This window comes from Pleurodeles waltl, chromosome 8 (assembly GCF_031143425.1).
Source record: "Pleurodeles waltl isolate 20211129_DDA chromosome 8, aPleWal1.hap1.20221129, whole genome shotgun sequence".
Classification (NCBI taxonomy): domain Eukaryota; kingdom Metazoa; phylum Chordata; class Amphibia; order Caudata; family Salamandridae; genus Pleurodeles; species Pleurodeles waltl.
Window position 1 is genome coordinate 743,076,714 of NC_090447.1, and position 27,635 is coordinate 743,104,348.

A 27,635-nucleotide genomic window follows, 5' to 3' on the forward strand; every position below is an offset into this window, starting at 1 on the left:
ACATCAATTGCAGCCTCCAGGACCCCGACTTTGTTGTCTTGGGTGCAGTACTAACTTTTCTTCCCCACCGGTGGGCCTCCTTTTGCACCTTCAGCTGGATTAGCAGGGACTCCTGCTCTTCCTGGACTCTTCTGTGCTTCTTGGACTTGGTCCCCTTCTTCCACAGGTCTTCTTGTCCAGGAATCCACTGTTGGTGTCTTGCAGTCTCTTCTGGGTTTTGCATAATTCTTCATCTCATTTCTGTATGTATTCTGGGAACGTTACAGTGATTTAGTCCTGTTTTCCTGGTCACTGGGGTGGTTGTGGTACTTATGTTTGGGCTTTTCTAGCACTCCCAGCTCCCCTCTACACACTACACTTGCCTAGGTAGGGGACCGACTTTCATATTCCACCTTCTTAGTGTATGGTTTGTGATCCCCAGGCCCATTTCTAAATATTGTGAATTTCACTAGTTGCACTGTTTTCTGCCTATTTCTGCATACTAGTGTATATAATTTGTTTATTACTTACCTCCTAAGGGAGTATAGTCGCTATGGTATTTTTGGTATTTGTGCCACCAAAATAAAGTACCTTTATTTTTGTAACACTGAGTATTTTCTTTTATGTGTGTGAGTACTGTGTGACTATAGTGGTATTGCATGAGCTTGGTATGTCTCCTAGATAAGCCTTGGCTGCTCATCCACAGCTACCTCTAGAGAGCCTGGCTTCTAGACACTGCCTACACTACACTAATAAGGGACAACTGGACCTGGTATAAGGTGTAAGTACCATAAGTACCCACCACACACCAGGCAAGCCTCCTTCACAACTACAGAAATATAATACAAACAACTTTTCCCTTACTATCCACTTGTGAAAAATTGCAAAAGCTTTTCCCAAAATCGCCAGTCATTGTTTAATGCAGATCTCCCAATTTACCATTGCTTATTGTGAAAGCTGAACTTAAGCAAGGTGTAACAAATTCATGAGTTCATTGCTGTGATTCTAAAAGGTGCATCACATGTGAACACCTTTTACAAACATCATCATGAGCTAGCTCTGTTACAAGAAGAACCTATGGAATAAGACAACACCTTACATGTCGCTCAGCATGCATAATTTATGTGATTCAGTGCCAACACCAAACCTGTAAAAAACAACATGTAGGCCAATCAGTGAATGACCTCTGTATACGATTCAGGAACCACAAATGAGCAATAATTAATAAGAAACTGGACCAGCCTTTGGCCAGTCATTTTAACCTTGTGGACCATTTACTATCAGATTTGAAGATTTTCCCTGAAGAACATGTCTTAAAGGAACAACTACTGGACATCAGAGATGTCACTGCATACAGATGGTCTGAACATCACTGAAAATACTAGTTGATTTCTGCACATCTGAAGAGTTCTCAGGACTGCATTGATTCTACATTCCAATTTGAATCTTCACTCATGAAGCTTTATTGAAATCCAGCTGTGTCAGCTGTACAGCCAGTGAGCAAACCATCCTGCATTACCTGAGGAAGGCAGAAGCTGAAATGTTGTAGTGGGAATATATTTTTGCTCTTTGGTGAGACCATCTGTTTGACTCACTTCTTTCATATATATATATATATATATATATATATATATATATATATATATATATATATATACATATATATATAAAGAGATCAGAGATGGCTCCTCCGTTAGGGCAGAGGAGTGTTGCTCCCTGCCAGCAGTGACAGCTGCAAAACCTTTGCAAGAAAACGATACTAAACTGTGTTTATTATTGTTTTCTTTTAACCGCTTGAGTGCCTGGTGCGGGTCACGACCAGTGGCCGACACCCGGAAGGGCATTAATAAATCCTCGGGTGCGTCGCGCCCGAGGATTTTTTTTTTTTTTTACTACCCCCGGGAGACACGGAAGCTACCGTGTCTCCCCCCGCCCCCCACCCGCCCCTTTGTGACGTCAGCGCGCCGCGAGGCGCGCTGACGTTGCAAAGGTGTTTTCCCCATGAAAGCAGGAAGCAGCCTTGCGGCCGCTTCCTGCTTTCATGGGGAAAACGGCCTTTTACACGTTCGGGAAGGCCTTGTAAGAAAGGGGAGACACTCCCCTTTCTTACGAGGCCTTCCTGAAAGTGTTTCCTGGCCCCCGGTCGCAGCTGTGCTGCGATCGGGGCCAGGAAACACTTTCAGGTTTCCTGGCTCCCCCGATCGCAGCACAGCTGCGATCGGGGGGGCCAGGAAACATTTTGAAAAGGCCTCGTAAGAAAGGGGAGACTCTCCCCTTTCTTACGAGGCCTTCTGAAACTGTTTCTGGCCCCCGATCGCAGCTGTGCTGCGATCGGGGGCCAGAAACAGTTTCAGAAGGCCTCGTAAGAAAGGAGAGAGTCTCCCCTTTCTTACGAGGCCTTCTGAAACGGTTTCCTGGCCCCCGATCGCAGCATCGGGGGCCAGGAAACCCCACTAGACACCAGGGATTTCACTTTTGGGGGGCGGCCCCCCGGAAAACGGGCCGCCCCCCCCCGGCATAATTTTTTTTATTAAAAAAAAGGTAGGTGCCCCCTGGGGGGGGGGGCGGGGGGCGCGATCGCGCCCCCCCCCCAGGGGATTTAAAAAAAAAAAAAAAAAAAAAAAAAAAAATGAAATGACAGGGGGTCGCCCATGGGCAGGGTGACCCCCTGTGGGGGCAATTTTTTTTTTAGATGTTGTAGGGTTTCCCTGGGGGCCATTTTGGCCCCCAAGGAAACCATACAGCAACTAAAAAAAAAATATATATATATCTATGTAGATAGATATATCTAGGTACATGGATATATCTATAGATATATCTATGTAGAGATATATATATATATATATATATATATATATATATATATATATATATATATAGGTAGATCTGTATCAAAGAGATTTATAAAGCGCGCTACTCACCTGTGAGGGTCTCAAGGCGCTGCGGGGGGGGGGACAGGGGGAGGGAAAGGGGCTAGGAGGTTCACTGTTCAAAAAGCCAGGTTTTGAGGCCCTTCCTGAAAAGAAGTAGGTTTTGGGTCTTGCGAATGTGGGTTGTGAGTGCGTTCCAGGTTTTGGGTGCAATGTAGGAGAAGGATCTGCCCCCGGTGGTGGTGTGTTTGATGCGGGGGACAGAGGCGAGAGAGAGGTCAGCTGAGCGGACGTTTCGTGTGGGGGTGTGGAAGGTGACTCTCGTTGAGGTAGGCAGGGCCTGTGTTGTGGAGTGATTTGTGTGCGAGGATGAGGATCTTGAAGGTGATCCTTTTGTCAATGGGGAGCCAGTGGAGGGATTTGAGGTGTGGAGAGATGTGTTTGTGTCGGCGGAGGTCGAGGATGAGTCGTGCTGCTGAGTTCTGGATGCGTGTAGTTTGCACTTGAGTTTTAGAGTGGTGCCGGCGTAGAGGGCATTTCCGTAATCAAGCCTGCTGCTGATGAGTGCGTGAGTGACAGTTTTTCTGGTCTCTGTGGGGATCCATTTGAATGTTTTTCAGTATACGGAGTTTGTTGAAGCATGAGGAGGTAAGAGCGTTGATTTGTTGGGTCATAGAGAGGGAGGAGTCTAGGATGATGCTGAGGTTGCGTGCGTAGTTGGCGGGGGTGGGTGCAGGGCCTAGCGTGGTGGGCCACCATGGGGGGTCCCAGGTGTTTTTGTGTGGGCCAAAGAGGATTATTTCGGTTTTGCTTGAGTTGAGTTTCAGGTGGTTGGCTGTCATATATACATCACTTTTGTCAATATGTGTGTGGTTTCCCTGGGGGGAAAAGGGTCCGACTTGTCTAGTGGCAGTTTTAGTGCCATAAAGAAGCGCAGAAGGTTTATATGCCTACTGCAAAGAGCACATCTGTATTTTATGTAAATAGCTGAGTACATTAGTAAAGTCTATGGAGAGATGAAGGGCACTTTTGCTGGGTGGTAATGAGGGAATCCGAGGAGGAGGGAGTGGGAGCACCAATAATGATTGTTGGACTGGGCGCAGGAGGTGCTAAGGACTGTGACGAATGGTATGTGACAAGGTGTTTTTTGAGTGTCTTGAAAGTACGTGCTGATTGAGGGAAGAAGCGCAGGTAAGGTGGCCTCTACTGTTGCACGTATCTCACACACACCATCGATTTTGTGACTGTCTACGTAGGCTAGTGTTTTAGAGCAACAGTTTAGCCAATAGCAGAGATGGCATCTTGATGGATGACTGCTGCCTGCACTTGGGTTATAGAGGACCGCTCTGACATAGGATCAGAGACTGAGACATCAGATACTGACACAGCATCTGAGGGATAGGACAATGGCGCAGACTCTGGGAGTGATTTTTCAGTCAGAGGAGTCCCATTCGAAAACTCCTCTTCCAGTACATTATGAGGGAGGTGATGAAGACAGTCCTGCTGTCCCTTCGCAAGCTGTTCGTGCAACTGGGTAATAGTGGGTTAGGCCAACCCAGAGAGCAGGTGAATGGGGCGGCAAGCAGAGAGAGAGTGCTCTCTTGGGAGCTCACCAATTTAGTTCAGCCCCAAATTCCACCACCCAAATCATATTGTGGAGACATCAAAATTGTCTATGGCAAAACAAACTGGTTTTGTAAGGCAGGCACCTGTGTTTTTGGTCCTGGATTCGGCGGCCATATAGAGAAACACACTAAACCCAAACATTTCTGGAAACTAGACATTCGGGGGAGTCCACAGAGGTGTGACTTGTGTGGATTCCCCAAAGTTTTCTTACCCAGAATACCCTGCAAAGCTGAAATGTTGAAAAAAAACTCTATTTTTCTCGCATTTCTGTCACACAAACTACAGGAATATGCTGGGATCCACAACATTCCTACCACCCAGTGACTCCTCACCTGTCCTGATAAAAACACTACCCCACTTGAGTGCCTACACCTAGTGCCTGTGTCAGGAATGGATCACCCCAGGGTCAACAGCTGCCTCACGTAAGGACCAACATTGACCGTTGTGTGATCTATTCCTGTCGCAGGCACCAGGCCTAACCACACAAGTGAGGTATCATATTTATCGGGAGACTTGGGGGAACGCTGGGTGGAAGGAAATTTGTGGCTCCTCTCAGATTCCAGAACTTTCTGTCACCGAAATGTGAGGAAAACGTGGTATTTTAGCCACATTTTGAGGTTTGCAAAGGATTCTGGGTAACAGAACCTGGTCTGAGCCCCACAAGTCACCTCATCTTGGATTCCCCTGGGTTTCTAGTTTTCAAAAATGTGCTGGTTTGCTAGGTTTCCCCAGGTGCCGGCTGAGCTAGAGGTCAAATTCCACAGGTAGGCACTGTTTTCTATGAAAAAATGTGATGTGTCCACGTTCTGTTTTGGGGCATTTCCTGTCGCGGGCGCTAGGCCTACCCACACAAGTGAGGTATCATTTTTATCGGGAGACTTAGGGGCTCCTCTCAGATTCCATAACTTTCTGTCACCGAAATGTGAGGAAAACTTGTTTTTTTAGCCACTTTTTGAGGTTTGCAAAGGATTCTGGGTAACAGAACCTGGTCCGAGCCCCGCAAGTCACCCCTCCTTAGATTCCCCTAGGTCTCTAGTTTTCAGAAAAGCACAGGTTTGGTAGGTTTCCCTAGGTGCCGGCTGAGCTAGAGGCCAAAATCTACAGGTAGGCACTTCTCAAAAAACACCTCTGTTTTCTTCCAAAAATTTGGATGTGTCTACGTTGCGCTTTGGGGCGTTTCCTGTCGCGGGCGCTAGGCCTACCCACACAAGTGAGGTATGATTTTTATCGGGAGACTTGGGGGAACGCCGGGTGGAAGGAAATTTGTGGCTCCTCTCAGATTCCAGAACTTTCTGTCACCGAAATGTGAGGAAAACTTGTTTTTTTAGCCACTTTTTGAGGTTTGCAAAGGATTCTGGGTAACAGAACCTGGTCCGAGCCCCGCGAGTCACCCCTCCTTGGATTCCCCTAGGTCTCTAGTTTTCAGAAATGCACAGGTTTGGTAGGTTTCCTTAGGTGCCGGCTGAGCTAGAGGCCAAAATCTACAGGTAGGCACTTCTCAAAAAACTCCTCTGTTTTCTTCCAAAAATTTGGATGTGTCCACGTTGCGCTTTGGGGCGTTTCCTGTCGCGGGCGCTAGGCCTACCCACACAAGTGAGGTATCATTTTTATCGGGAGACTTGGGGGAACGCCGGGTGGAAGGAAATTTGTGGCTCCTCTTAGATTCCAGAACTTTCTGTCACCGAAATGTGAGGAAAACTTGTTTTTTTAGCCACTTTTTGAGGTTTGCAAAGGATTCTGGGTAACAGAACCTGGTCCGAGCCCCGCAAGTCACCCCTCCTTGGATTCCCCTACGTCTCTAGTTTTCAGAAATGCACAGGTTTGGTAGGTTTCCCTATGTGCCGGCTGAGCTAGAGGCCAAAATCTACAGGTAGGCACTTTGGAAAAAATAGCTGTGTTTTCTATAAAAAAAATAGGATGTGTCCATGTTGTGTTTTGGGGCATTTCCTGTCGCGGGCACTAGGCCTACCCACACAAGTGAGGTATCATTTTTATCGGGAGACTTGGGGGAACACAGAATAGTAAAACAAGTGTTATTGCCCCTTATCTTTCTCTACATTTTTTCCTTCCAAATATAAGAGAGTGTGTAAAAAAGACGTCTATTTGAGAAATGCCCTGCAATTCACATGCTAGTATGGGCACCTCGGAATTCAGCGATGTGCAAATAACCACTGCTCCTCAAAACCTTATCTTGATCCCATTTTGGAAATGCAAAGGTTTTCTTGATACCTCTTTTTCACTCTTCATATTTCAGCAAATGAATTGCTGTATACCCAGTATAGAATGAAAACCAACTGCAGGGTGCAGCTCATTTATTGGCTCTGGGTACCTAGGGTTCTTGATGAACCTACAAGCCCTTTATATCCCCGCAACCAGAAGAGTCCAGCAGACAAAACGGTATATTGCTTTCAGAAATCTGACATCGCAGGAAAAAGTTACAGAGTAAAACATAAAGAAAAATGGCTGTTGTTTTCAGCTCAATTTCAATATTTTTTTATTTCAGCTGTTATTTTCTGTAGGAAAACCTTGTAGGATGACCCCTTGCTGAATTCAGAATTTTGTCTAGTTTTCATAAATGTTTAGCATTCCGGGATCCAGCATTGGTTTCACACCCATTCCTGTCACTAACTGGAAGGAGGCTGAAAGCACCAAATATAGTAGAAATGGGGTATGTCCCAGTAAAATGCCAAATTTGTGTTGAAAAATTTGGTTTTCTGATTCAAGTCTGCCCGTTCCTGAAAGGTGGGAAGATAGTGATTTCAGCACCAGAAACCCTTTGTTGATGGCATTTTCAGGGATAAAACCACAAGCCTTCTTCGGCAGCCCTTTTTTCCCATTTTTTTGGAAAAAACTAAATTTTCACTGTATTTTGGCTATTTTCTTGGTCTCCTCCAGGGGAAACCACCAACTCTGGGTACCATTAGAATCCCTAGGATGTTGGAAAAAAAGGACGCAAATTTGGCGTGGTTAGCTTATGTGGACAAAAAGTTATGAAGCCCTAAGCGCGAACTACCCCAAATAGCCAAAAAAGGGCTCAGCATTGGGGGGGAAAAGGCCCAGCAGCTAAGGGGTTAAAGGGGCAGGGCCCCGGGGTGACGAGCAGTGAGGGGGAGTGCACAGCACTCCCCCTCAGTGGGCATGTATGTTTGGCCGGCTCTCTTGGGCTGGCCAAACACACATGCGCAGTAGGCTTTCTCCAGCCCAGCGAGAGAGAATGCACAGGCTCCCAGTCTGCCTGGGAGTGCCCTGGCTGGGTGCTCTCAGCCAATCCTAACACTGCTCTGAGCAGCATCGGGATTGGGCACAGAGCAGACTGGGAGCCTGTGCCTGCAGCAGAGGAGCGGATGGAGCGGTGCGGTGGCAGCGATCGAGGTGATTATTTTTTTTACTATTAATTGAAATTTTATTCCCCAACCCCATTGTGCACCGCCCCTGCTTCAAGTTGGCACCTCTCATCATGCAGGATGCTCATCGTAATTGGCTGCACGGCCTCAGCGCAGAGCCGAATGCCTGTTTTTATGCACCTGCAGTGAATAAAGTCAATTAATTTAACCTCTTATTTCTCTGAATTAAAACTTAATATGATTTTCAGACTATGCAGCTATAAAACAGTTTCTGAGCTCTACTGGCCTGAAAAATTAAACTGTGACTCATAGTTATATCAAGTTAAATTAATTTACTTTACCTACTGTAGGTGCAAAAAACACAGGCTTTCGGCCCCTGGGCTGTATCATTGTGGACTTTCCTGATACAGCATGGAGCCCAGCACCTCTTTTATGCGCCTCCATAGTGTAAAGTCAATTCAATTAACCTGAAAATTCACTCAGTTAGGTCCATATTTATACTTATTTTGAGCCGCATTTGTGTCGTTTTTTGACGCAAATGCGGTGCAAACTAAAGAAAATACAATTATATTTTGTACGTTTGTGGCACTTTTGCGTCAAAAAATGATGCAAATGCGGTGCACAAAAAGTGTAAATATGGGCCTTAGTGCTTTATATTCAGATGGTACACCTTTGACACACTGAGCAGCGATTGCCTCCTTCTGTTTCTGCGCTGTCATGTCTAAAAATAAAGCTGTAACTCAGAGATATATAGGGGCAGATTTATGGAAAGTGGTGATGCACTTTCCCTGCGCCCCTTAGCGCCCCCCTACCGCCACCATGTGAGTGCCGTATTTAAAATACAGTGCACCATGGCACAGGGTAGGGGCAAATCAAAATAGTATACACACGGTTCCAAAATAAAGAAAAGGTTCTCTTGAGACAAAGGTATACAAGGAAAAGCAATATGCTTAAAGCAAGAGCCCTCACTCACCTGCCGGTGACATGCTTCATCATTGGGCCATGCTCCTCGTCAGGCCGGCACTGCAATGCCTGACGGGCCCCTCAAGGGGGCTCTTTGCCGGAGATCTTTTTGAAAAAATGGTATAAACCGGTCAAAATATGAAAAAAGGATTGGTATAGAAAAAATGTATAAAAATGTCTAAAGGTAAAAACTGATAATTTATTCAGATGTTAATGCCTCTGACATGATTAAAAACACTGTATAGGGATATGGCAAAATAATGTTTACAATCCCTAGACAAAAAAATATACAGTTCGTAAATCTCATTGAAAATGGTACGAAATGAGGCAACACAGGGTCCCTGTGTCACTCAATCAAAAACAGGAGGTCAACATGTTTCTCGCTACTCATAGTCAATAATGATCTTGTGCGATTCTTCAGGACCTAGTACGTACCTAATCCTTATTGAAAAAAGTTTTATGATAAGATCATTTCGAGTTCCCTATTTGGGAAAACAGAAACCCTCCAAAGACTAATGGTAGGGCCTCATCGGGACAACATCAGGCTTCACAAACCACTATGGCTTGGCGTTTCACCGCTAATCTCGGTTCACCTACGAGCACTGTCTGGCCCCGGAACACCCGCAGGGTAGGGGCAACAGAATCATTCAATAGAATCATTCAATGTGATGCTATTGATGTACTTTTCAGAAGTAGCATCCAAATGTTGGCGCTATTCCTGCAGAATACATAGGGGCCCATTCTAAATAATGGAAGCCACCTTTTAACGCCTGCTCTGAGCAGGCGTTAAAAGTGCCGTAAAAAATAGCAAAAGAATTCTCATACATTTCCTTGCCCCATTTTTTCGGCCCCCCTAACATAGGAACGCCCCCTTTGCCTACATTATGCCTGGCAAAGGGTTACCACACATGCATTGCGCCACTCTGTAAATACGGCGCACAGATTTCAGCCCCATTGGGCCATACTAACGTAAAAAATAATGACACCAATGTGGTGCAAGGTGGTGCTAGGGCATTATAAATATGCCCCATAGGGTTAAATGAATTAACTTTACGCAATTCAGGCACGTAACACAGTTGTCAGGCTCTGCACCAGAAAAGTCGATCATGATATCTGTACAGATATGCAAGCGCTAAGTAAAGGACGAGCTGGAGCAGCCCGAGAGCATTACAAATAAAATTAAGCACTAGAATGTGGAGTAGTATGGAAATGAAATTTGTAAATGCTTACCTTTTTCACAATTTACACCTTGTGTTCCGATTAAACAACGGCATTCATAATTATCTTTCACTTGTTTACACCTTCCTCCATTTTGGCAAGGGTCTGAAAAGCATGGGTTTCCTGCCCACAAAAAGAAGAAAGTGATACTGTTAAACACATCTATCTATCCATCTGCCCCTGATGAGGTGTTGAAATAGTTTTCTGTGAATAACGCTCTTCTCTGGAAATCCCTGGTTAATAGTCAGTTGTTTAGTTTGCTAACTAAGGGGCATATTTATACTCTGTTTTCTCCATTTGTGCTTCATTTATTTTGACGCAAAATGGGCGCAAACATACCTCCATATTTATATTTTGACGGTTGACCTGTCTAGCGTCAAAATATACGGGTTAACGTAATTTTTTTTGGATCCATGAACTCAACTTGCATTAATGAGATGCAAGGTAGGCGTTCCCATCCAAAAAATGACGCTATCCCCATAGTGCCTTATTTAGCCCCCTGTGCTAAAATGACGCACGGGTGGGAGGCGGACCCAAAAGATGACGTTAACCCTGTTTTGCGTCAAATTTTAACACCTGGGTCTGATCAGGCGTTAAAATGAGGCCCATACACCACTACTTAAGGAAAACTCACAGAAGGAACATTTGCTACCTCCAGGACAACATGGAAGCCGTACTGCTCCAGCTAGATACACGCCGCAGACATCGGCAACAACAGCAGCTCCCTCCACCACCACTACAGCAACCCCAAACACCACTACAGCATCCAAAAAGGCAACCCAGAAGGCAGGAGAGTATATTTCGGCAGAGGACAACCCTCCTTGGCCTCAGGGAGCAAGACATCATCAGGACTTACCGTCTCAACCAGGAGTCCATTCTACTCCTGCTGAACCAAATTAAGCCAGACATCACAGCCAGGCTGCAAACTCCACCTATCACAAAGCTCCTCACTGTTCTGCACGTGCTGGCTTCTGGATCCTTTCAGACAACAGGGACACTAGTGGCTGGTGTCTCCCAGCCATCTATATCAGTCTTCTAGATGACATCATCCACCTCACACCCGCCATGTCTGCTTCCCAAACACCCAGCAACTGCAGCAGGAGACCAAGCAAGGTTTCTATCTAGTTGCTGGGATTCTGCATGTGCTGGGTGTAATGGACTGCACCCATGTACAACTTGTGCCACCTGCTCACACAGAACATTTCTGCAGGAACCGCAAGCACAAACATTTGATTAATGTGCAGGCCATTGTGCACCACAGTGGGTTCTTCACGAACATCTCAGCCAAGCATCCTGGCAGCGTCCATGATGCACTTATATTCCGTCACTCCACCATCAACGAGCGGTTCCAGGATGAACAATATGGCAATGGCCTACTTTTCAATAAGTCAACCAACCAATCAAAACACACACAACGCCCCAACCCTGTAGGACAAACAATATATACACCACAACAAATACACATGGGCCTGGGACCACAAATGTACTGGCAACAACACCTATGCAACATGCCGCAGTATTTAGCAATGATTGGACATCACAAACGCAGACACCCACATGTACCTAACACAGCCACCAACAGAAGACCACAAACCACTCCAAGTTTCCACTGGTTGACTACTAAATATACTTCACACACGTTAGACCAAACAAACAATAGCTCTGCCATGGCAATGGCATATGGCACATGGCATGGCCATGATAGAAAGTAACACCTAAGCACAGACCCATCTCATTCATGGCGTGCAAGACTCAGGCACAATCTACATCAAATGCCACCCAAGTGATGCCAACAACAACTACATCTCATTTACACATAACTGACATACCTGTAGTCTGCACACACATCTGTCTAATGCATTCCATTGCACACAAAGGAAGACTAATTTACCTGCCACTAAAGACTATAGGGTAGTATTATATGAAATGGTGTCACAATTACTCTACTGACTGCTAAATTGTTATAAACATGGATGCCATAGTAGGCCCCTGTAGGAGTATGGAGGACATGACTGGCCATACATGCACTGTACTAAGTGACACTTTAGAAAATTAGCTGGGCCCCCTCCCAAAGTCTGTACTATACAGGTGTAGTAAGTCTGGCTGAAAATCCAATTTCTAAGAAGCTAGGATATACACCTGTACCAAATGTGATCATCATACTAATATGTAATACACACCTTCGAACACTAGGGCACTCATTATGAGTTTGGTAAGTGGCGGAGGCTACCCGGGAAACTTCTACTGCTGCTAGACCGCCATTGCGGTCTAAACACTGCTGGCCCTATTAGGAGTTCACCATTGCGCCTGTGGGTGGAAACAGCATTTCTGCCCGCCGGCCCAGCTGGGAAGAGGGCCTTAACATTGCAGCTGGTTCGTAATTGAGCCTCCAGCAATGTGGCGTTGCCGCGGGTGCAGCAGTACCGGTTGCACTTTTGACTGCCTGTAATTCGGTCAGTGGAAAGCGCAAAAGGGCTGTCTGTAAGGCCCCGAGCACTGCCCAAGTGCATGGCCAGTGCAGGGGCCCCCGAGGGGTCCCCAAAACCCCCATTCCTCCAGTCTTTGCATGGTAGTGGAACCGCCATACAGAGGCTGGTGGATTGGGGAGTAGTAATCCGGAGGGCAGCGCTGCTTGCAGCGCTGCCCTGTCGGTTTAAGACTGCCGGGACTGCCAGGCTGCCAATTGGTAACAAGCTGGCGGTGTTGGTGGTCCAACCGTGGGGACTCCCCCACAGTCATAATGTGGCAGTCGTACAGCCACGACCGCGGTCCAACTTCCACCGCGGGTCTGGCGGTCTTAAGGCCGCCAGATTTGTAATGAGGGCCAAGATGGCTGACACAACCATCATCTGCAACTAAGGCCCACTAAGTGTTGCACTGCATGCGTTATGCCACATGCCAACATCAACGGAATAGTCTGGCTTTGTAGGGCTACTATGCTGGCTCCACATCTGACACCATTGTGGTGAAAGGATGTGGTAGCCTCCATCTAACATTAGGACACTGCAACTGATATGGACTACACAAAACATGTTACATACATGATGAGCATATGTATTGGAACCCAAATGGTCATTTACAGGTCCTTGAGTCAGTACCCACCCAAGATTGTCATGTACATCAACACAGTGAAATTGAACCATATTACAAGACCATGAACATACACATTACCACAGTCACCTCTGATTCACCACTCAAACTGTAACCAACTACTACCATGGTATATTCCAAATCCCTCTCAAATCTTTACTAAAATTTCACCCTGTTATATTTGCAGCTGATCAAGTTTATGGCATTCAGCCATGGGTCATGACACCATTTAAAACTCCAACAACCTTTGAACAGCGTGCCTGCAATGAAGAGCACAAGAAAACACGCAAAGTGGTGGAGAGGACATTTGGCCTTCTCAAATCCAGGTTCAGGTGCCTGGACTTGACAGGAGGAGGCCTCCTGTATGCTCCCCCACTGGTATGCAAGATAATACTGGCATGTGCTATCCTGCACAACCATTTGTGTTAAAAACAATGTCCCCTGGGATGGACAAGTTGATATCACATTGAGGAGGAGGATGATGATGAAGCTGAGGACCTTGAGGGGGAACAACCAAACACAGTGGCAGGAGTTCGCAGGAGACTGACCATTGTTGAGAACTTTTATACCTAGTCACCAAAAAAAGTACTTTATAAATACCTCTAATAAATACATGTTTAACCACATTCTCCTTGTTCTAGTCATTATCCAATATATATACCATTGGAATGTGACTCTAACCTCAGGGAGCTTGTCAGAAGCACAAAAACTACAAGTATGGTACAAACATCCTTGATGATGTAGGAGGTTCTACAGACTCCATCTCACATATCAGTGACACACAAATCACTGGCATGTGATTTCTGAAAGCCTAAATCCATGCACCACTACAAATATTGTGCCATCACGTAGGCAAGGTGCAATTTCATAGCCCATTCACCACTGCAATACAATGCCTAACAGGATGTATGCAAGGGGGGCACACATAAGGTAGGGGCTGTCAAGAAATGGAGGTTAAGTAATGTTAGAACTGAACACTGTCATCACTCTGTGTGATTGTAGCTTTGCCTGTACAGTACTTGTATAGCAAGGGGGGAACATCATAGGTAATGATGCTCCTTCAGTAATTGCCCATAGAATGTAATCAATGTTGGAAGCTGAGCCTGCACTGTGTATCCATGTGAATATGTTCTGGCACTGCAAATGGGCACATCCCTGACACAAGGAGGACTGTAAATCAAGTATGGCACATACACATTGACTGGGGAATGGGCAATGGCTTGGCAGAGAAATTAAGCAGCTAGGGGTGTTGAATCCTAATACAAACACATAACAGATTGTATGGATCTATGAATTTTAATGGGAGAATCCATCAGCCAAATGATAGTCTGGCTGAAACATAGGCAGAGTGTTTATCACTCCCTATCTGCATAAGATGCACACCTTCCTTCTTTTTTTAAACATTTTTTTTTTAAATCTGTTTATTAAGTTTGTCAAATTCTTTACAGTAGTCTGGATATAAGAACAAATTATTATACCAAATTGCCTTACATTTAGAACATCCCATCAAACATCACAGTTCAACAACAGATCTCTTGTTCAACACTTTAAAGAAAAGAGGACACAGTGAAACGCCATTCGACAGAGAAAGAAGGTTGCTCGCCAGATGCCCAAACACGTGTCTGGGCATTTGTAGGAAGAGAGGGGGAGAAGAGGGAAAGACATGTCATGGGGGGAACAGGGAAGGGAGAGCGGGGGAAGCGTTGCAACGCCACAAAGGGCATGAATAGTAGGTAATGGGGGCCGCACTGCTGGGGGCGCCCGGCAGTGCCCTCGAGTACGTGTGGGGGTCCAGCAGCACCACCGTTGGGATTGTGTGTGTGGGATCTGGCCACGGAACCTCCCTACAGGGCGGCCCCGGCACCCAAGGCCCACGACCTCAACTACACCTCGTGCCTCCGGCACCATGCATCAGGACAGGTTTACGCAGCATCTGATCGGGTGAGCAAGCCTTCTAGCCCAATGCCCGGGGCCCCCTGGTCGTCCCTCACCCGTGCCAGCTCGCACAGGTGCAGCAACCTCGGATCAGGGAGGACGGGTGTCGTCTTTTTGTTCCAGCAGTTCTATGAAGGAGTCCCATATGTCCGCCCCCTTGACCACCACCCCACTGTCGCGAAGTGTGTGTAGCACCTACGCCTCTGCTATGGCCCAGTGCAACACTTCAGATGACCAGCGGTGTATGTCTGGAGTGCGGGGTGATTTCCACTGGATAACGCAAGGTCCGCGCATGGGTGTCTCTGCTTCTCCTTCCCACGCCGCCGGTGCACCCCTAGCAAACAGGATTCAGGAGTAGGAAGTAAGGGTAATCCTGACCAGGCAGCTGTCTGTGCAGTGACATCCTGCCATATGCGGAGTATCGATGGGCAGCTCCACGTCATGTGGAGAAAGTCAGCTTCTGACTTCCCGCATCTTGGGCAATCTGGGTTGGATTGTGGGAACATACGCTTTATCCTGGCTGGGGTTAGATATGTCTGGTGTAGGTAATTAAATTGAGTGTACCGGAAACAAGCATTTTGCAACACCTATCGCGTGGTTATGTGTGCTGTAGTCCATGTTCATGTGGTTATGGGTGAGAGCAAGGATGCCTCCCACCTAGTCTTTGCTTGGGCCTGCGCCTCCTCAGGACAAGCCTGTAATGTTTTGTATATCCAGGATATATCGGATTGTGCGCCCGAACCTAAAAATAGCTCATGTAGAACCGGTGATGTTTGTGGTTCGTTGTTACTACTCCCCGTGTGTTGCTCACCAGCCTCTGCAAAGCCCCGTGCGCAATGAATCCAGCCCGTCCTACATCATGTGTTCTCGCTAGTGCCTTGTATGGTAGAAGGCATCCAACCCCGAAAATATCTCCAATAGTGTGTATACCCTTTGCACAAGTGTCTTATGATGTACCATTATGTTACGGAGAGCTCAGATCTCCGGCTCGCCCAAACCTACACGCATTGTCTCAGATGTCGTCGGCCGTGCGTGGTGTTAGATCTGGACCAAATATAAGTGGCGATGAAGGGGGACTAAGTTGGCCCTGTGATGAGCCAGAGTCTGTGTTTCTGATTTCGCCTCGCAAACATGTTGGCCTCTTTTAAGGCTTGTGCCTGTTTGTCTGCGGCCTGTGATTTGGATGGGCGTGCCTTAATCCCCAGTGTTCGTTTTTTTTTCCTCCGAGGGTGCTGGGTGAGCCAGTCCCGATTTCGATCTTTCTCATCTACTGGGTCCACCAGGCCTTTAGCATGTAGCCACGTCCATGCATCTTCCGATGTCGGGAAAATGAGGGTTCTGTCGCCATCCACCACTCGCAGTTGGGCAGGGAACATGAGGGAGTAAGTAATATGCTTGTCTCGTAGCACTTGTTTCACTTTGGCGAAAGTGGACCACCTGCGCTGGACTTCCACTGTGTAATCTGGGTAGGCCGTGACCACTGTGTTCTCCATACGGACAGGGCCCAGAGTCCGAAAGCCTTGTAGGACATGATCCCTATTGCGGTAATTTAGGAATCTCGCGATCAACGGTCGGGGAGGAGCACCGGTGCGAGGCGGCCCACCGGGGATCCGGTGGGCTCATTCCACCACCAGCAGAGGCGATACATTCTGTAGCAACACATTGTCCTTCAGCCAGTGCTCCAAGAAGAGTTCCGCGTTGGGGGGCTCCGCATGTTCCGGTATACCTAAGAACCTAACATTGTTCTTGCATGAGCGGCATTCTGCGTCCTCGGCTCTTCGTTGCAGTAGTGTTATTTCAGCGTCCATGCATCTGATTTGAGCTTTCATGTCAGAGATATCAGGCTGGGCTGTTTCGAGTGCTGATTAAGTTATGGTGACTCTGTCCACCAATTTGCGGTGGTCGGTTCGGAGGAGATCAACTTCCAGCACTACCGAATAAATTTTCCCCTCCAATGAGGTTTTAGTGTCCAGCACTGCCTGCAGTACCTTGTCGATCTGCACTGAATGAGTGGCCAGGGTTTCGGACATCCTGTGTAGGGTGTCAGCTTGAGTTGCCATGTCCCCCTCTGAGGGTGAGGCTCCAGCCTCTGCTCTGGGGTATGCCCTCAAGGGCTTCGGTTTGACCATAGTTGCTCGTGGTGCACCTGTGTTGACCACTGAATATTGCACTGGATTACCAGCCCCTGATGTGTATCGTTGTCCTCTCAAAGTCCACAGCAGGGCTCAGCATCGACCCCGGATACTTCCAGCCCAGCCCGCCACAGAGGAGCCAGGCCACCCCACCGTCTTTGCCTCTCTGGATCACTTCATATACCGACCACTGATGCCGCAGCCCCAGGGAAGATCACAGGGGCAGCTGTTCCAAAGTTTTTAGGTGGCAGGGCGCGGAAAAACTGCGAGTTGTGCTGTAATGTAAGTCTGGCATCACCTGGGCCGATCCGCAATGGGTCTGCTGTCCTCCACCACCACCACGGGGCCCGGGGCAGACCGCCCAGTCTAGAGCCATCATCGCCGGTCCTCCAACCTAGGCCGCTGAAGAGAGGAGGAGGTATATGGGGGGGGCCGGGAGCAGGCATCCCCCAGGCGGGGTCGCTGCATCACTGGAGCCGCTGGGTCTGAAGGGGGGATATCACGACCCCCCTGCGCCACCGGGGAGGGGCTCGCTTACATGGGACATCTTGGTGCTCCTTATGCCCAACAACAAGTCCAGACGGCACCGTTGAGCCCCCCCGGGGCTGGCCCGGGGCCTCGCATCCCCCGCAGCCACTCCAGGCAGACAGTAGTCCCGGGATCACCCGCGGCACGACTCACCAGCAAGGCCGCGTCCCAGCTCCTCCACGAGGTCGGGCGGCCCAGCCTCAAGCACCCTCGTGGGCTTCACCGAGCTGATGCGCGGTGTCCGCCTCCGTCTCCGATGCACCCCTCCTGGCCCGAGCCGCACTCCGGCAGCGATCCGTCGTCTCCTTCCCCTCTCCTGCGTCGCTGTGTCCGGGTGCCTCAGTCACTATAGCGGCAGGAATGCGCTACTGCAGACAGAAGGCCACACTGCTAAAGTTCAGCGAACGGCCCCGGCGAGGATCCAAAAACCCTCCGCCTAAGCCGATCGTCGGTCTTGATTTATGTTCTGGCAGCAATGAGTGTCACCGAGGGGCTCCGCGATGCCAAGGCAGACACCGGGAGACCTCGGGGTCGGGGATTTTCACAGATGGTTGGTGGGCCGCGAGCGAAGCTCGAACTAAGTGTCCGCTCCGGCCGCCATCTTGGTCAGTCCCCTAAATAGAATGCACACCTGTCACACAAATTGGCTTTCTTCACACATGCCTACTGCTAATACTGATAAATATATTAAGACACATGTATGGGTGTCCGTCCTAGGTAGCAACGGGTATGCCATTATCCACAATGATCGACCTATGTCTGCATGTCAACACAGCATGCTCTGCATAACAACATCACATAGCACATAGCAATACAAAGCACTCATTGTCTCTTACATGACAGATCTATTGCATGGTACCAAATGTTACTAAATAGCTCTTACATTTTTTGGCCTCCAATATCACAATCAGGTGTGGCATGCGCTAACATGTGCAGCATTGTTCTATACTGTCAGAGAACCTTAATCACACTGAGTGAGAGTAAGCATAGCCATTTTGGTAGCATCAGGCAAAGGATAAATACATCACTAAGATGATGACACACCTCAACATCATTCAGTCATGGTAAAAGTCAGCTAGGTTGTGGCATGCAGGGAGAGTTGCATTGACATGTTCAACGGAGGATGTGAATGGACAGCTCTGAGATACCCACAGATACTTACAAATACAACACGCCATGTCACTTAGAGACTACTCAAGTGCTGTGGCATGTGTAATGTCATGTGTGCCTGGTACTCATTACATCTCACTAATATCGCCAATTGGACATTAACTACCAAGTTGTAGGAGAAAGGAATATCTCCACATTACACAACTCACATGTTGTATCCTGTCCCTATATCACCAGACAATTTTGCTGTAGAAGATGTGTACAAAGTGCAATCGGACAAAAGACTGGGAGCAATGGAGGACACAATACATATCTTACCAGTAATGGCTGAAAAAAGGGATAATGACCCGAAATTCACCAAAATAGACACTGTAAGACACCAATGTCTACATGTCAAACATTAACAGATGTACAGAGAGGGTAGCCACGTTCGTACATGACCCAGATATGTTTGCCACTAGCCTACCATGGTATTTGGCCTTCGCATGGTACCAGAACAGGAGACAGTCACATACAACACCATATGTACCATGCCATTTGTCCAACCTTGACGTCACAACAGTTATACAACTCCTAAGCAAGCTGAACATGGACACAACTTTGGACTCCAAAAATGTATCCTTGTCCTTCATGTGCAAGCACACAACCTCTGTACCTGAGAGGGGAAGGGTGACATCAAGTACTGCATTGCAAATCATAACAACCAGGTCTGTATGACCACATTTGCGCATGTCTCCATCTACTATGGAGTGTGCACAGGCTGGAAATTAGCTATCATAAATGGTAGAGATCCCAGCTCAATGAACCCACACGCCACTGCTCTGACTACATCAACATATGAAAATGGAGCACCATTAACCTACACCTTCACACGCAACCATGGGTTTCTGTTGCCATTCAAACTCATACAGTGATGAAGATGAGTAGGCCTGCCATCTATGCAACACTGCAACACTGCCACACAGTGGTACGGCACTGTATCTGACAGTCATGACTAACATGATGTTGACAAATCAGAGTGTCCATTTGGAGGCAGGTACACATATACCAAAGATATCTGCACAACTGTACCACCCTAATGGGCCAGCCATGGTAATGTGTATCAATTCAGTACAAAAGCTAACCCAGCACAAACATTATGACATAGGTATCACAAAACCTGTGAGAGTCAAAACATTTTCGTCGTTTGTGTAGTGACATACAAAAAAAAAGGTGCCAGTGATGTGACTACACAATGAATAGTAAAATGCCAACTTCTGTCTATGCAGGAAGATATCAATGTGAGCTTGTACATCCCCTTGATACAGCACTGTTGTGATGTGTTACACAAATGACTCAACACATATCTATACAGACACATGGCATATAGCATAGTTCACCAACACATGTGTCCATAAAATCTGCGGCAACTAAGATGCATGGGAAACCACATGGCACATGTGTAGCTGACCTATAACAAGTAAAATACAATAATTAACCAGTGAGTAGACACACATGCACACTTAACTTGACAGGGGATACGTGATGTCAATGCAGTTTGAGTCCGCTACGTACTCTGAGTACAAAATGTAATGGCTGACACATGCCTTAGCATGTGTTTGAGGTAGGGCCTAAATACATATTAGTTTGTAGGTATGTATACATATATTGCCCACAGACATAACTATGTAGTCCACCTACTACTTACTATTCATACACATATGTACACACATAGCACACATGTGCCAACATTTATGTGGACACAGTGTAGGTACACATGAACATATGCACAAATTATGAGTGAGTGCCTGCAGCTGACTCATAAATACACATATTGGTTGAAAATACCAATGACAACGTAATGACATTACTGCATAGACTTGCACATGCAGCCAAAACACATATACCACATAGTAGGACATCCCATGTAACATGTTAATTGAATCAGGGTGCATTTAAGGGCTACAATGCAAAAAATGACGCAATTCTGATATGCGCCCAAAAAACATAATGCAAATCCATCAACACCACACTGCAACGTTGAGAAAATAACACCTGGGCCCTGAGTGGCAATTCAACATTAAAAAAAGCACGCATGACGCAAAAAACGTGATGCACATGCCCAGGAAGTGATGTTCCAGGACATGCTGCCTGCAAACATGGTACAGTGAGTGTAGTTTCACTTTCACTTCACAGTCTGTTCCCCTGTGATTGTGTGTGATTGTGTTTTTGAAGTGCTGGTGGATTAGTGGTGTGTTTGGAGGTTTTCTTGTGTCCTTTTTGTTGTGTCCTGTGTTTTTGGTGTCTAATTTGTCTATATACTTTTATTTTGTACAGAAAGTCTACTGTTTTTGGCATTGTATTGTGGGGTGTTTGTCTGGGGTAGTTTAGTTGTTGGGGGAGTTTGGGGTAGTTGTTAAGGTTAAGTTTTCTTTTCCTATTTTATTTTGGGTGACGTCCTTTCTCCGTTGGGAATGTCTGGGAAGGGTAGGATGGGAAGGATTTCTGCTGATAAACTGGGGGCGTTCATCTGGTTGGCTGCCCACTACCTGCGTCTGATGCTGCAACTGGGTGGCTGGGTGATCCTCTGCTACCCTACCGAGGCAAGGTGGTTGCAGTGGGGCAAAGTGGTCCACCACCTCACATGCATATTCAAGACGGGATGCAACGAGCACCAGCTGAAGCATCAGTGGGCAGTTCTGATGGCAAGGGAGCAGGATATGCTGGACCATTGGGGCATCGAAATTGGTAGAACTGTTGGTAAGTCTCCATTTGCCATACAATTGACTGAATTTAGCATTTGACTGACAGTTGCAGATGAGTCTGAGTGCTGCATGCAATGGTTGTGAACATGTTGTATGCAACCTGTATGAAGAGTCTCTGCGCCACTTGAGGCCTGTAGTTCAATTGTACAACAGTTCAGCCAATGCACAACACATATATGATGAACCCTGCATAACCGTCATAAAGGGGCATTCTTAAGAGCCCCTAGCACAACCTTTGCGCTGCCATATTGTTATATTATTGATGCAAGGCTGCACAAACCTGCAATTACCCCTGCGTTTTCTTTACAAAGTGGAGCAATGCATGCATTGCACCCCTTTGGAAAGGCTTACCACACATTATGGCTGTGCCAGGCACAATGTATGCAAGGGAGCCGTTTGGGCGCAAAGTGGGCCTCCAAATTTGCACAAAGGATTCAATGAGCTTGCTGCACCCCATTTTTGTCAGATTTCTTAACGCCTGCTCTTTGCAGGCATTAAAAATATGCTCCCATTATGATCAATGGGCCTCCTGGTGCTTTACAGGATTAGCGACAAAATATTTGACCCTACTTCTGCAAAGCGCCAGACTACTGGCAAACAATTTTGACGCTAGACCCCTAACTACCACCAATGTGGCGGTAGTACCGCCAACAGGCTGGCAGAACTTACCGCCACATTATGACACTGGTGGGTTGGCTGAAGCCAACCTGCCAATGTACCACTCCGACCGCCATGGCGGTTGCAGCTGGTAGCAGCCGCCGGGCTGGAGATAACCATCTCCAGTCTGGCGACAACCATTGTGCCGCAGAAGGGATTATGACCCTGCCTACCGCCATGGTTTTCGTAGCCTTAAACCATGGCAGCAGGCCCTATCAGTGACAGGGAATTCCTTCCCTGTCACTGATTGCAGACCCCCTACCTCTCCAGACACTCCCTCAACCCCCTTGCCTCTCCAGACACCCCCAACCTCTCCAGACACCCCCACCTCCCCTACCTCTCCAGACACCCCCACCCCCTACATCCACGCCCCCAATCACACACATGCAGACACACACTCATTCACACATACATACACACATGCATTCTTCCATTCACACACACATCTGCACACACTTAAAAACGCAGACATGGATTCCTATTTCCATACATACATGCACTCATAGTTCCATACATTCACGCATGCAATCAACATTAAGCACACACCTGCATTCATGCACACACTCACACATACATGCACACACCCCCACACAGACACAACACCCCCAACCCCCTCCCCTGTCACAGACCTAACTTACCTGGATCCAGTAGGTCTTCTGGCAGGAGACGGGATGGGGCGCTGCTACCGCCAGCATCGCCCATCAGCAGAACACCGCCAGGACATATTATTTGTCATAATGGCGGCGGTCTACTGGTGTGGCGCTGCTGGTGGTAGCAGTGTCACCTTACTGCCATCCGCCAGTATGGCCACAGCTGGATTTCCGCACTTCTTGTAGTGGAAATCCAGCTGGCGTCATATTATGGTGGACGGATGGTAGCCGCGATGATGGTCTTTTGGCACCCGTTGCTGCGGCGGTAGGTGGTTTTTCCGCCAATGTCAAAATGAGGGCCTATGTTTGTGTAGGAAGGTGTCCCTCCATGCACAAAAACAATCTCCCCCTCAACGCAGCCAACTATGCACCATGGGGCAAGGGTGGCTGGGTTGAAATGTGGAAGCTAAATTAGCGACAGCATAGGTGAGAACACAGTGATGTGCTGTATTCTATTCAATACGGCGGATCCCTGCATTGTGGAAATGGTGGAGTGATGCGCTGCCAACTGTCCGGCAGCATGGTGCTCCGTCATTTTCCCTTCATGTATGTTATGGGGTTGTAAAATGAGATTGGCTTGCATGAAGTTCTAGGGCCAACGTGTGCTAGCATGGAATTGTGTGTAAAAGGAATAGTAATGGCGGGCCACATATTCATAGATGTCTACCATTATAGGTCACAGGCCAGCTGTATATGTAAATAGCATGCCTGTTGAAAACCACCCTGTCACAGCAACATTATCAGCAATGTGTGCCACACATAGCTTACACTTGTTGACAAGATTGCACAGTTGTAGGGTTCTAACTGCAGTAGTCTCTAGGAGGATTATGTAGGAGATAGACCCACATCACAGGTCCCTCACTACCCTCCAGAGATAATGAGGTAGTAGTACAGCAAGGAGCCATAATGTGCAGAACTGCAGTCATTTTTGCACACAATGTATAGGCAACTTCAATCCAGGTGTTTCTGGAAAAAATGTATTAATCTCCTAACATCAGATGTCTGCAGTTTTCCCAATATGGTGCAGCCACCCACCATAAGAATTGTGACTGATGTAGGTCGCATCACAGATGCATAAGAAGGCAATGCTGTGTGTAGCTGGTGCTGTGAGGATGTCTGACACGTATCTGCTAATGATGTGAGACGTTTCTGGATACAGTTGCTGCGCCCAAAGCTGTGCCACAATAACTCTGGGCTTAAGGGCATCCATACAGCCACCATGTGTGTGCTATTGAACACACGTAGGACTACATAGCACAGGGTAGGGGGCTTCAGTGCTGTTTTGTCTTGAAAACATTGATGTGCAGCTCAGGCTTTGCCCAACCTTTCTCATGGCAAGATAGCATCAGTTGTACATGTGGGTAACAGCATGGAAAATGCTTCTGGGCCCTTGTAAAGAAGGCTCAGACCAGGTTTTACACCTCGACACATGAAAGTAGATGTCATAAAACATAGAATACCAACTTTGTAGTTAGCAGCCCCCCTAACAAATGGGCAAAACCTTCACTCCATGATGAGTCCTCAGGCCTTGGTGTATCACTAGGGGTGTTAAGCTGATGGATTGCATGCCCAACCCCCCTTATGCTCAGGGAGACAGGAAATCCAAACTTGTAGAGACATGTGATGCTCGCAGTGTAGATGAGAGTGATGTTGAGCAGGCTATTATTAGTACCTATCAGCTGTGGCCCTTTTTGATTTACAAACGATTGCCGTCATCCCACTGACATGTACAAGATACTGGTGATATATGGTTGGATATAGACGCAGATGAGGAGCAATTCAGTTTTTGAGGAATGTGTGTAGGACTGTATGTGTAATTAGCTGTAGCTGTTTAAGTTACAAATCTATACAAATTCCAGCCAATGCTGATACTGATGGTTGATTGCCCTCATTTTACAGCTTCCAACATGACAAATGATGAGAGGCGCCAGTTCACACGGAGGGTCGAACCGTACCGCCACCTCCTAGAAGTGCATTACGGATAACGCCGCATGGCACTTCATTTTAGAGCCGAAAAAGCTTCAGGGGAATGGCGGGCATTTCCACATGGGGGACCCACATGCCACCCAAGAAAAAGCACGGAGCAAGCTCCTCAACGATGAAGGGGCTCCCAGCTGCACCCACCCCATCCACATCTGCTGCACCAGTCACCACACAGGCACCAGTCTTGCCACCACCAGCCGCTGGGCCATCCCAGCTTGAACTGGATCTGTGCATGGGCTTGAACCTAATCCTCAGTCGCTTGGATAAGTTGGAGGAGAAATTGGTGGAAGACCACAAAATATTGAAATTTATAAAGAAGAAGGTGAAGAAGTCCAAAAAATGAACTTGTACAGTTCCGGACTACCTCCCAGTTCCTTCTCCTCCCTTTTAAAGTTGTAATATATTTTAATTTGGATTTTATGTAGTTAGTGTTCGGTTAGTTTAGTGTAGCCATTAGTTAGGATAAGTATAGTTGGGTGTGGGTTGATATTCTTATACTTTTATTGGTGGGTGGGGTCATGTTGGGGTATATATGTGTTTTTAAAAAACTATATATTTATATATATATATATTATAGATATATATATATATATATATATATAAATACAAAAAATATATATTTGTTTAGGCCATAGGATAAGGTAGTACGTGTGTAGTTATAGTAATTGTTGTCCTACTTGTATCTTGTTTCTTAAGGGGTTGGGGGGGCAATGTTTCGAGTGTGGTGTTTCGTGTGTAAGTTAAGTTTAGCATAGGTTTGATAGATGTAGTTGTTTGATAAGTATAGTTAGTATAGGTTTGTTTATGATAGGGTAGGTTTTAGTTGTTTTTAAGTAGATATGTCTTAGAATAATTATATTGTTATAATTGCATACATTTTGTGTAATTAGTTTGTGTCTCAGGGCCTTCCAAAGAGTGCACTGGGCACATTGGGGGAATGGCCTAGGGAATCCGTCCTGCCTTCAAAAACCTCATTTACCATGTGCTTCCCCTATTGACAACAAAGCTGTCACATTCGCTGCAACATCACATCTACTAGTCCATGCATCTGCCATCCAGAGTACCCACTACTCATAATGTCTATGTTTACTTTGTATTGGACAGGTGAGTCTGGTACTTCAGCTGTCATTGTTGGGTCCTGTAATTACAATGTTGGGAACTGTGATGCATCTGACAACTGACACAATCAGAACTCTGTCCTGCAACTCTGACCGGTGGCCATTACTAGCTACCTCTGTACCACACCAATGTGTTCTTCTGGTACTCCCAGCTGACTATATTGCCCTTGACTTGCTTTTCAGCCATACCTGCCATACATGATGAGCAAACTTTATATGTGTTAGAAATTGGGTCTTTGGTTGGAAGACCCCCGCTCACCACCATGCTAGCTTGGCATGAGCAGGCAGGCTTAACTTCATAAGCAATGTGTAACATATTTGTACTAACACACACAGTAGTACAATGAAAACACTACAAAATGGGCACCACGGCAGTTTAGAAAAATAGGTAATATTTATCTAAATAAAACAAGACCAAAAGGACAAAAAAAACAATATACACACACACACCAGGGGGTTGGAGACTGTATTGTGTGAGGGCTGGCACAGCCCTTTCAGGTGTTAGTGATCACTCGTCCCCTCCTCTCCAGCCCTGATAGCTCATCAGGATATGCAGGCTACACCCCAGCCCCCTTTGTGTCAACGTCTAGAGGAGAGGTGCAAACAGCTTAACTGTCAAACTGACCCAGACAGGGAATCCACAAACTGGCAGAGTCACAGAATGGTTTAAGCAAGAAAATGCCTACTTTCTAAAAGTGGCATTTTCAAACACACAGCCTAAAAACAACCTTTACCAAAAGATGTATTTTTAAATTGTGAGTTCGGAGACTCTAAACTCTACATTCCCCTCTGCTCCCAAAGGGAATCTGCACTTTAATAATATTTAAAGGCAGCCCCCATGTTAACCTATGAGAGCTAGACCTTGCACAGTGAAAACCAAATTTGGCAGTATTTCACTGTTAGGACATGTAAAACACATTAGTATATGTCCTACTTAAACATACACTGCACCCTGCCCATGGGGCTACCTAGGGCCTACCTTAGAGGTGCCTTACATGAATGAAAAGGGAAGGTTTAGGCATGGCAAGTGGGTAAATTGCCAAGTCGAATTGGCAGTTTAAAACTGCACACACAGACATTGCAGTGGAAGGTCTGAGCCATGTTTATAGGGCTACTCATGTGGGTGGCATACCCAGTGCTGCAAGCCCACTAGTAACATTTGAGTTACAGGCCCCTGGCAGCTCTACTGCACTGTACTAGGGACTTACTAGTAAATCAAATATGTCAATCATGAAAAGACAATTACAAATACATTTTACACAGGAGCACTTTCACTTTAGAACTGGATAGGAGTGGTAAAGTGCCCAGAGTTTCAAAAACAGAGTCCAGCACACATCGACAACCTGGGAAACAGAGGCAAAAAGTTAGGGGAGACCACGCCAAGGATGCCAAGTCTAACAGTATGTGTCCTTAATTTTTAACGTACTCAGTGAATTGCTTCTAGGAGATAACATCATCATACGCATTTGTCATGTTAGGACACTTATGTGTAGCTTTGTTCCCCCACAGTCCTGCATTCATGTACAGATATTTTGTGACCAATGACATGGATTTACACAATACAATCATTTAGCTGAGTAGATGGATCACAGACGACGTAGACATGCTAAATGTGTACAAGGTGTTTATTTACAGGTGGAAGTGTGAAAGTGAGGTATTTACAATGTCCAGGTCAGCGACCCCATTTG

The 27,635-nt window shown here is 46.7% G+C and overlaps 1 protein-coding gene across 2 annotated transcripts in view; it reads right to left on the minus strand.

Moving 5' to 3' along the window:
• Positions 1-27,635, minus strand: part of LOC138250265 (coagulation factor X-like) — a 431,870-nt gene that overhangs the window by 214,143 nt on the left and 190,092 nt on the right. The window contains exon 4 of one of the 2 annotated variants that reach the window (XM_069204952.1): positions 10,013-10,123. The exons of the other annotated variant lie outside the window; for it this stretch is intronic. Coding sequence (XP_069061053.1) covers positions 10,013-10,123 — 111 coding nt within the window. The remainder of the gene's footprint in view (positions 1-10,012; positions 10,124-27,635) is intronic. 2 annotated transcript variants of the gene reach the window in all.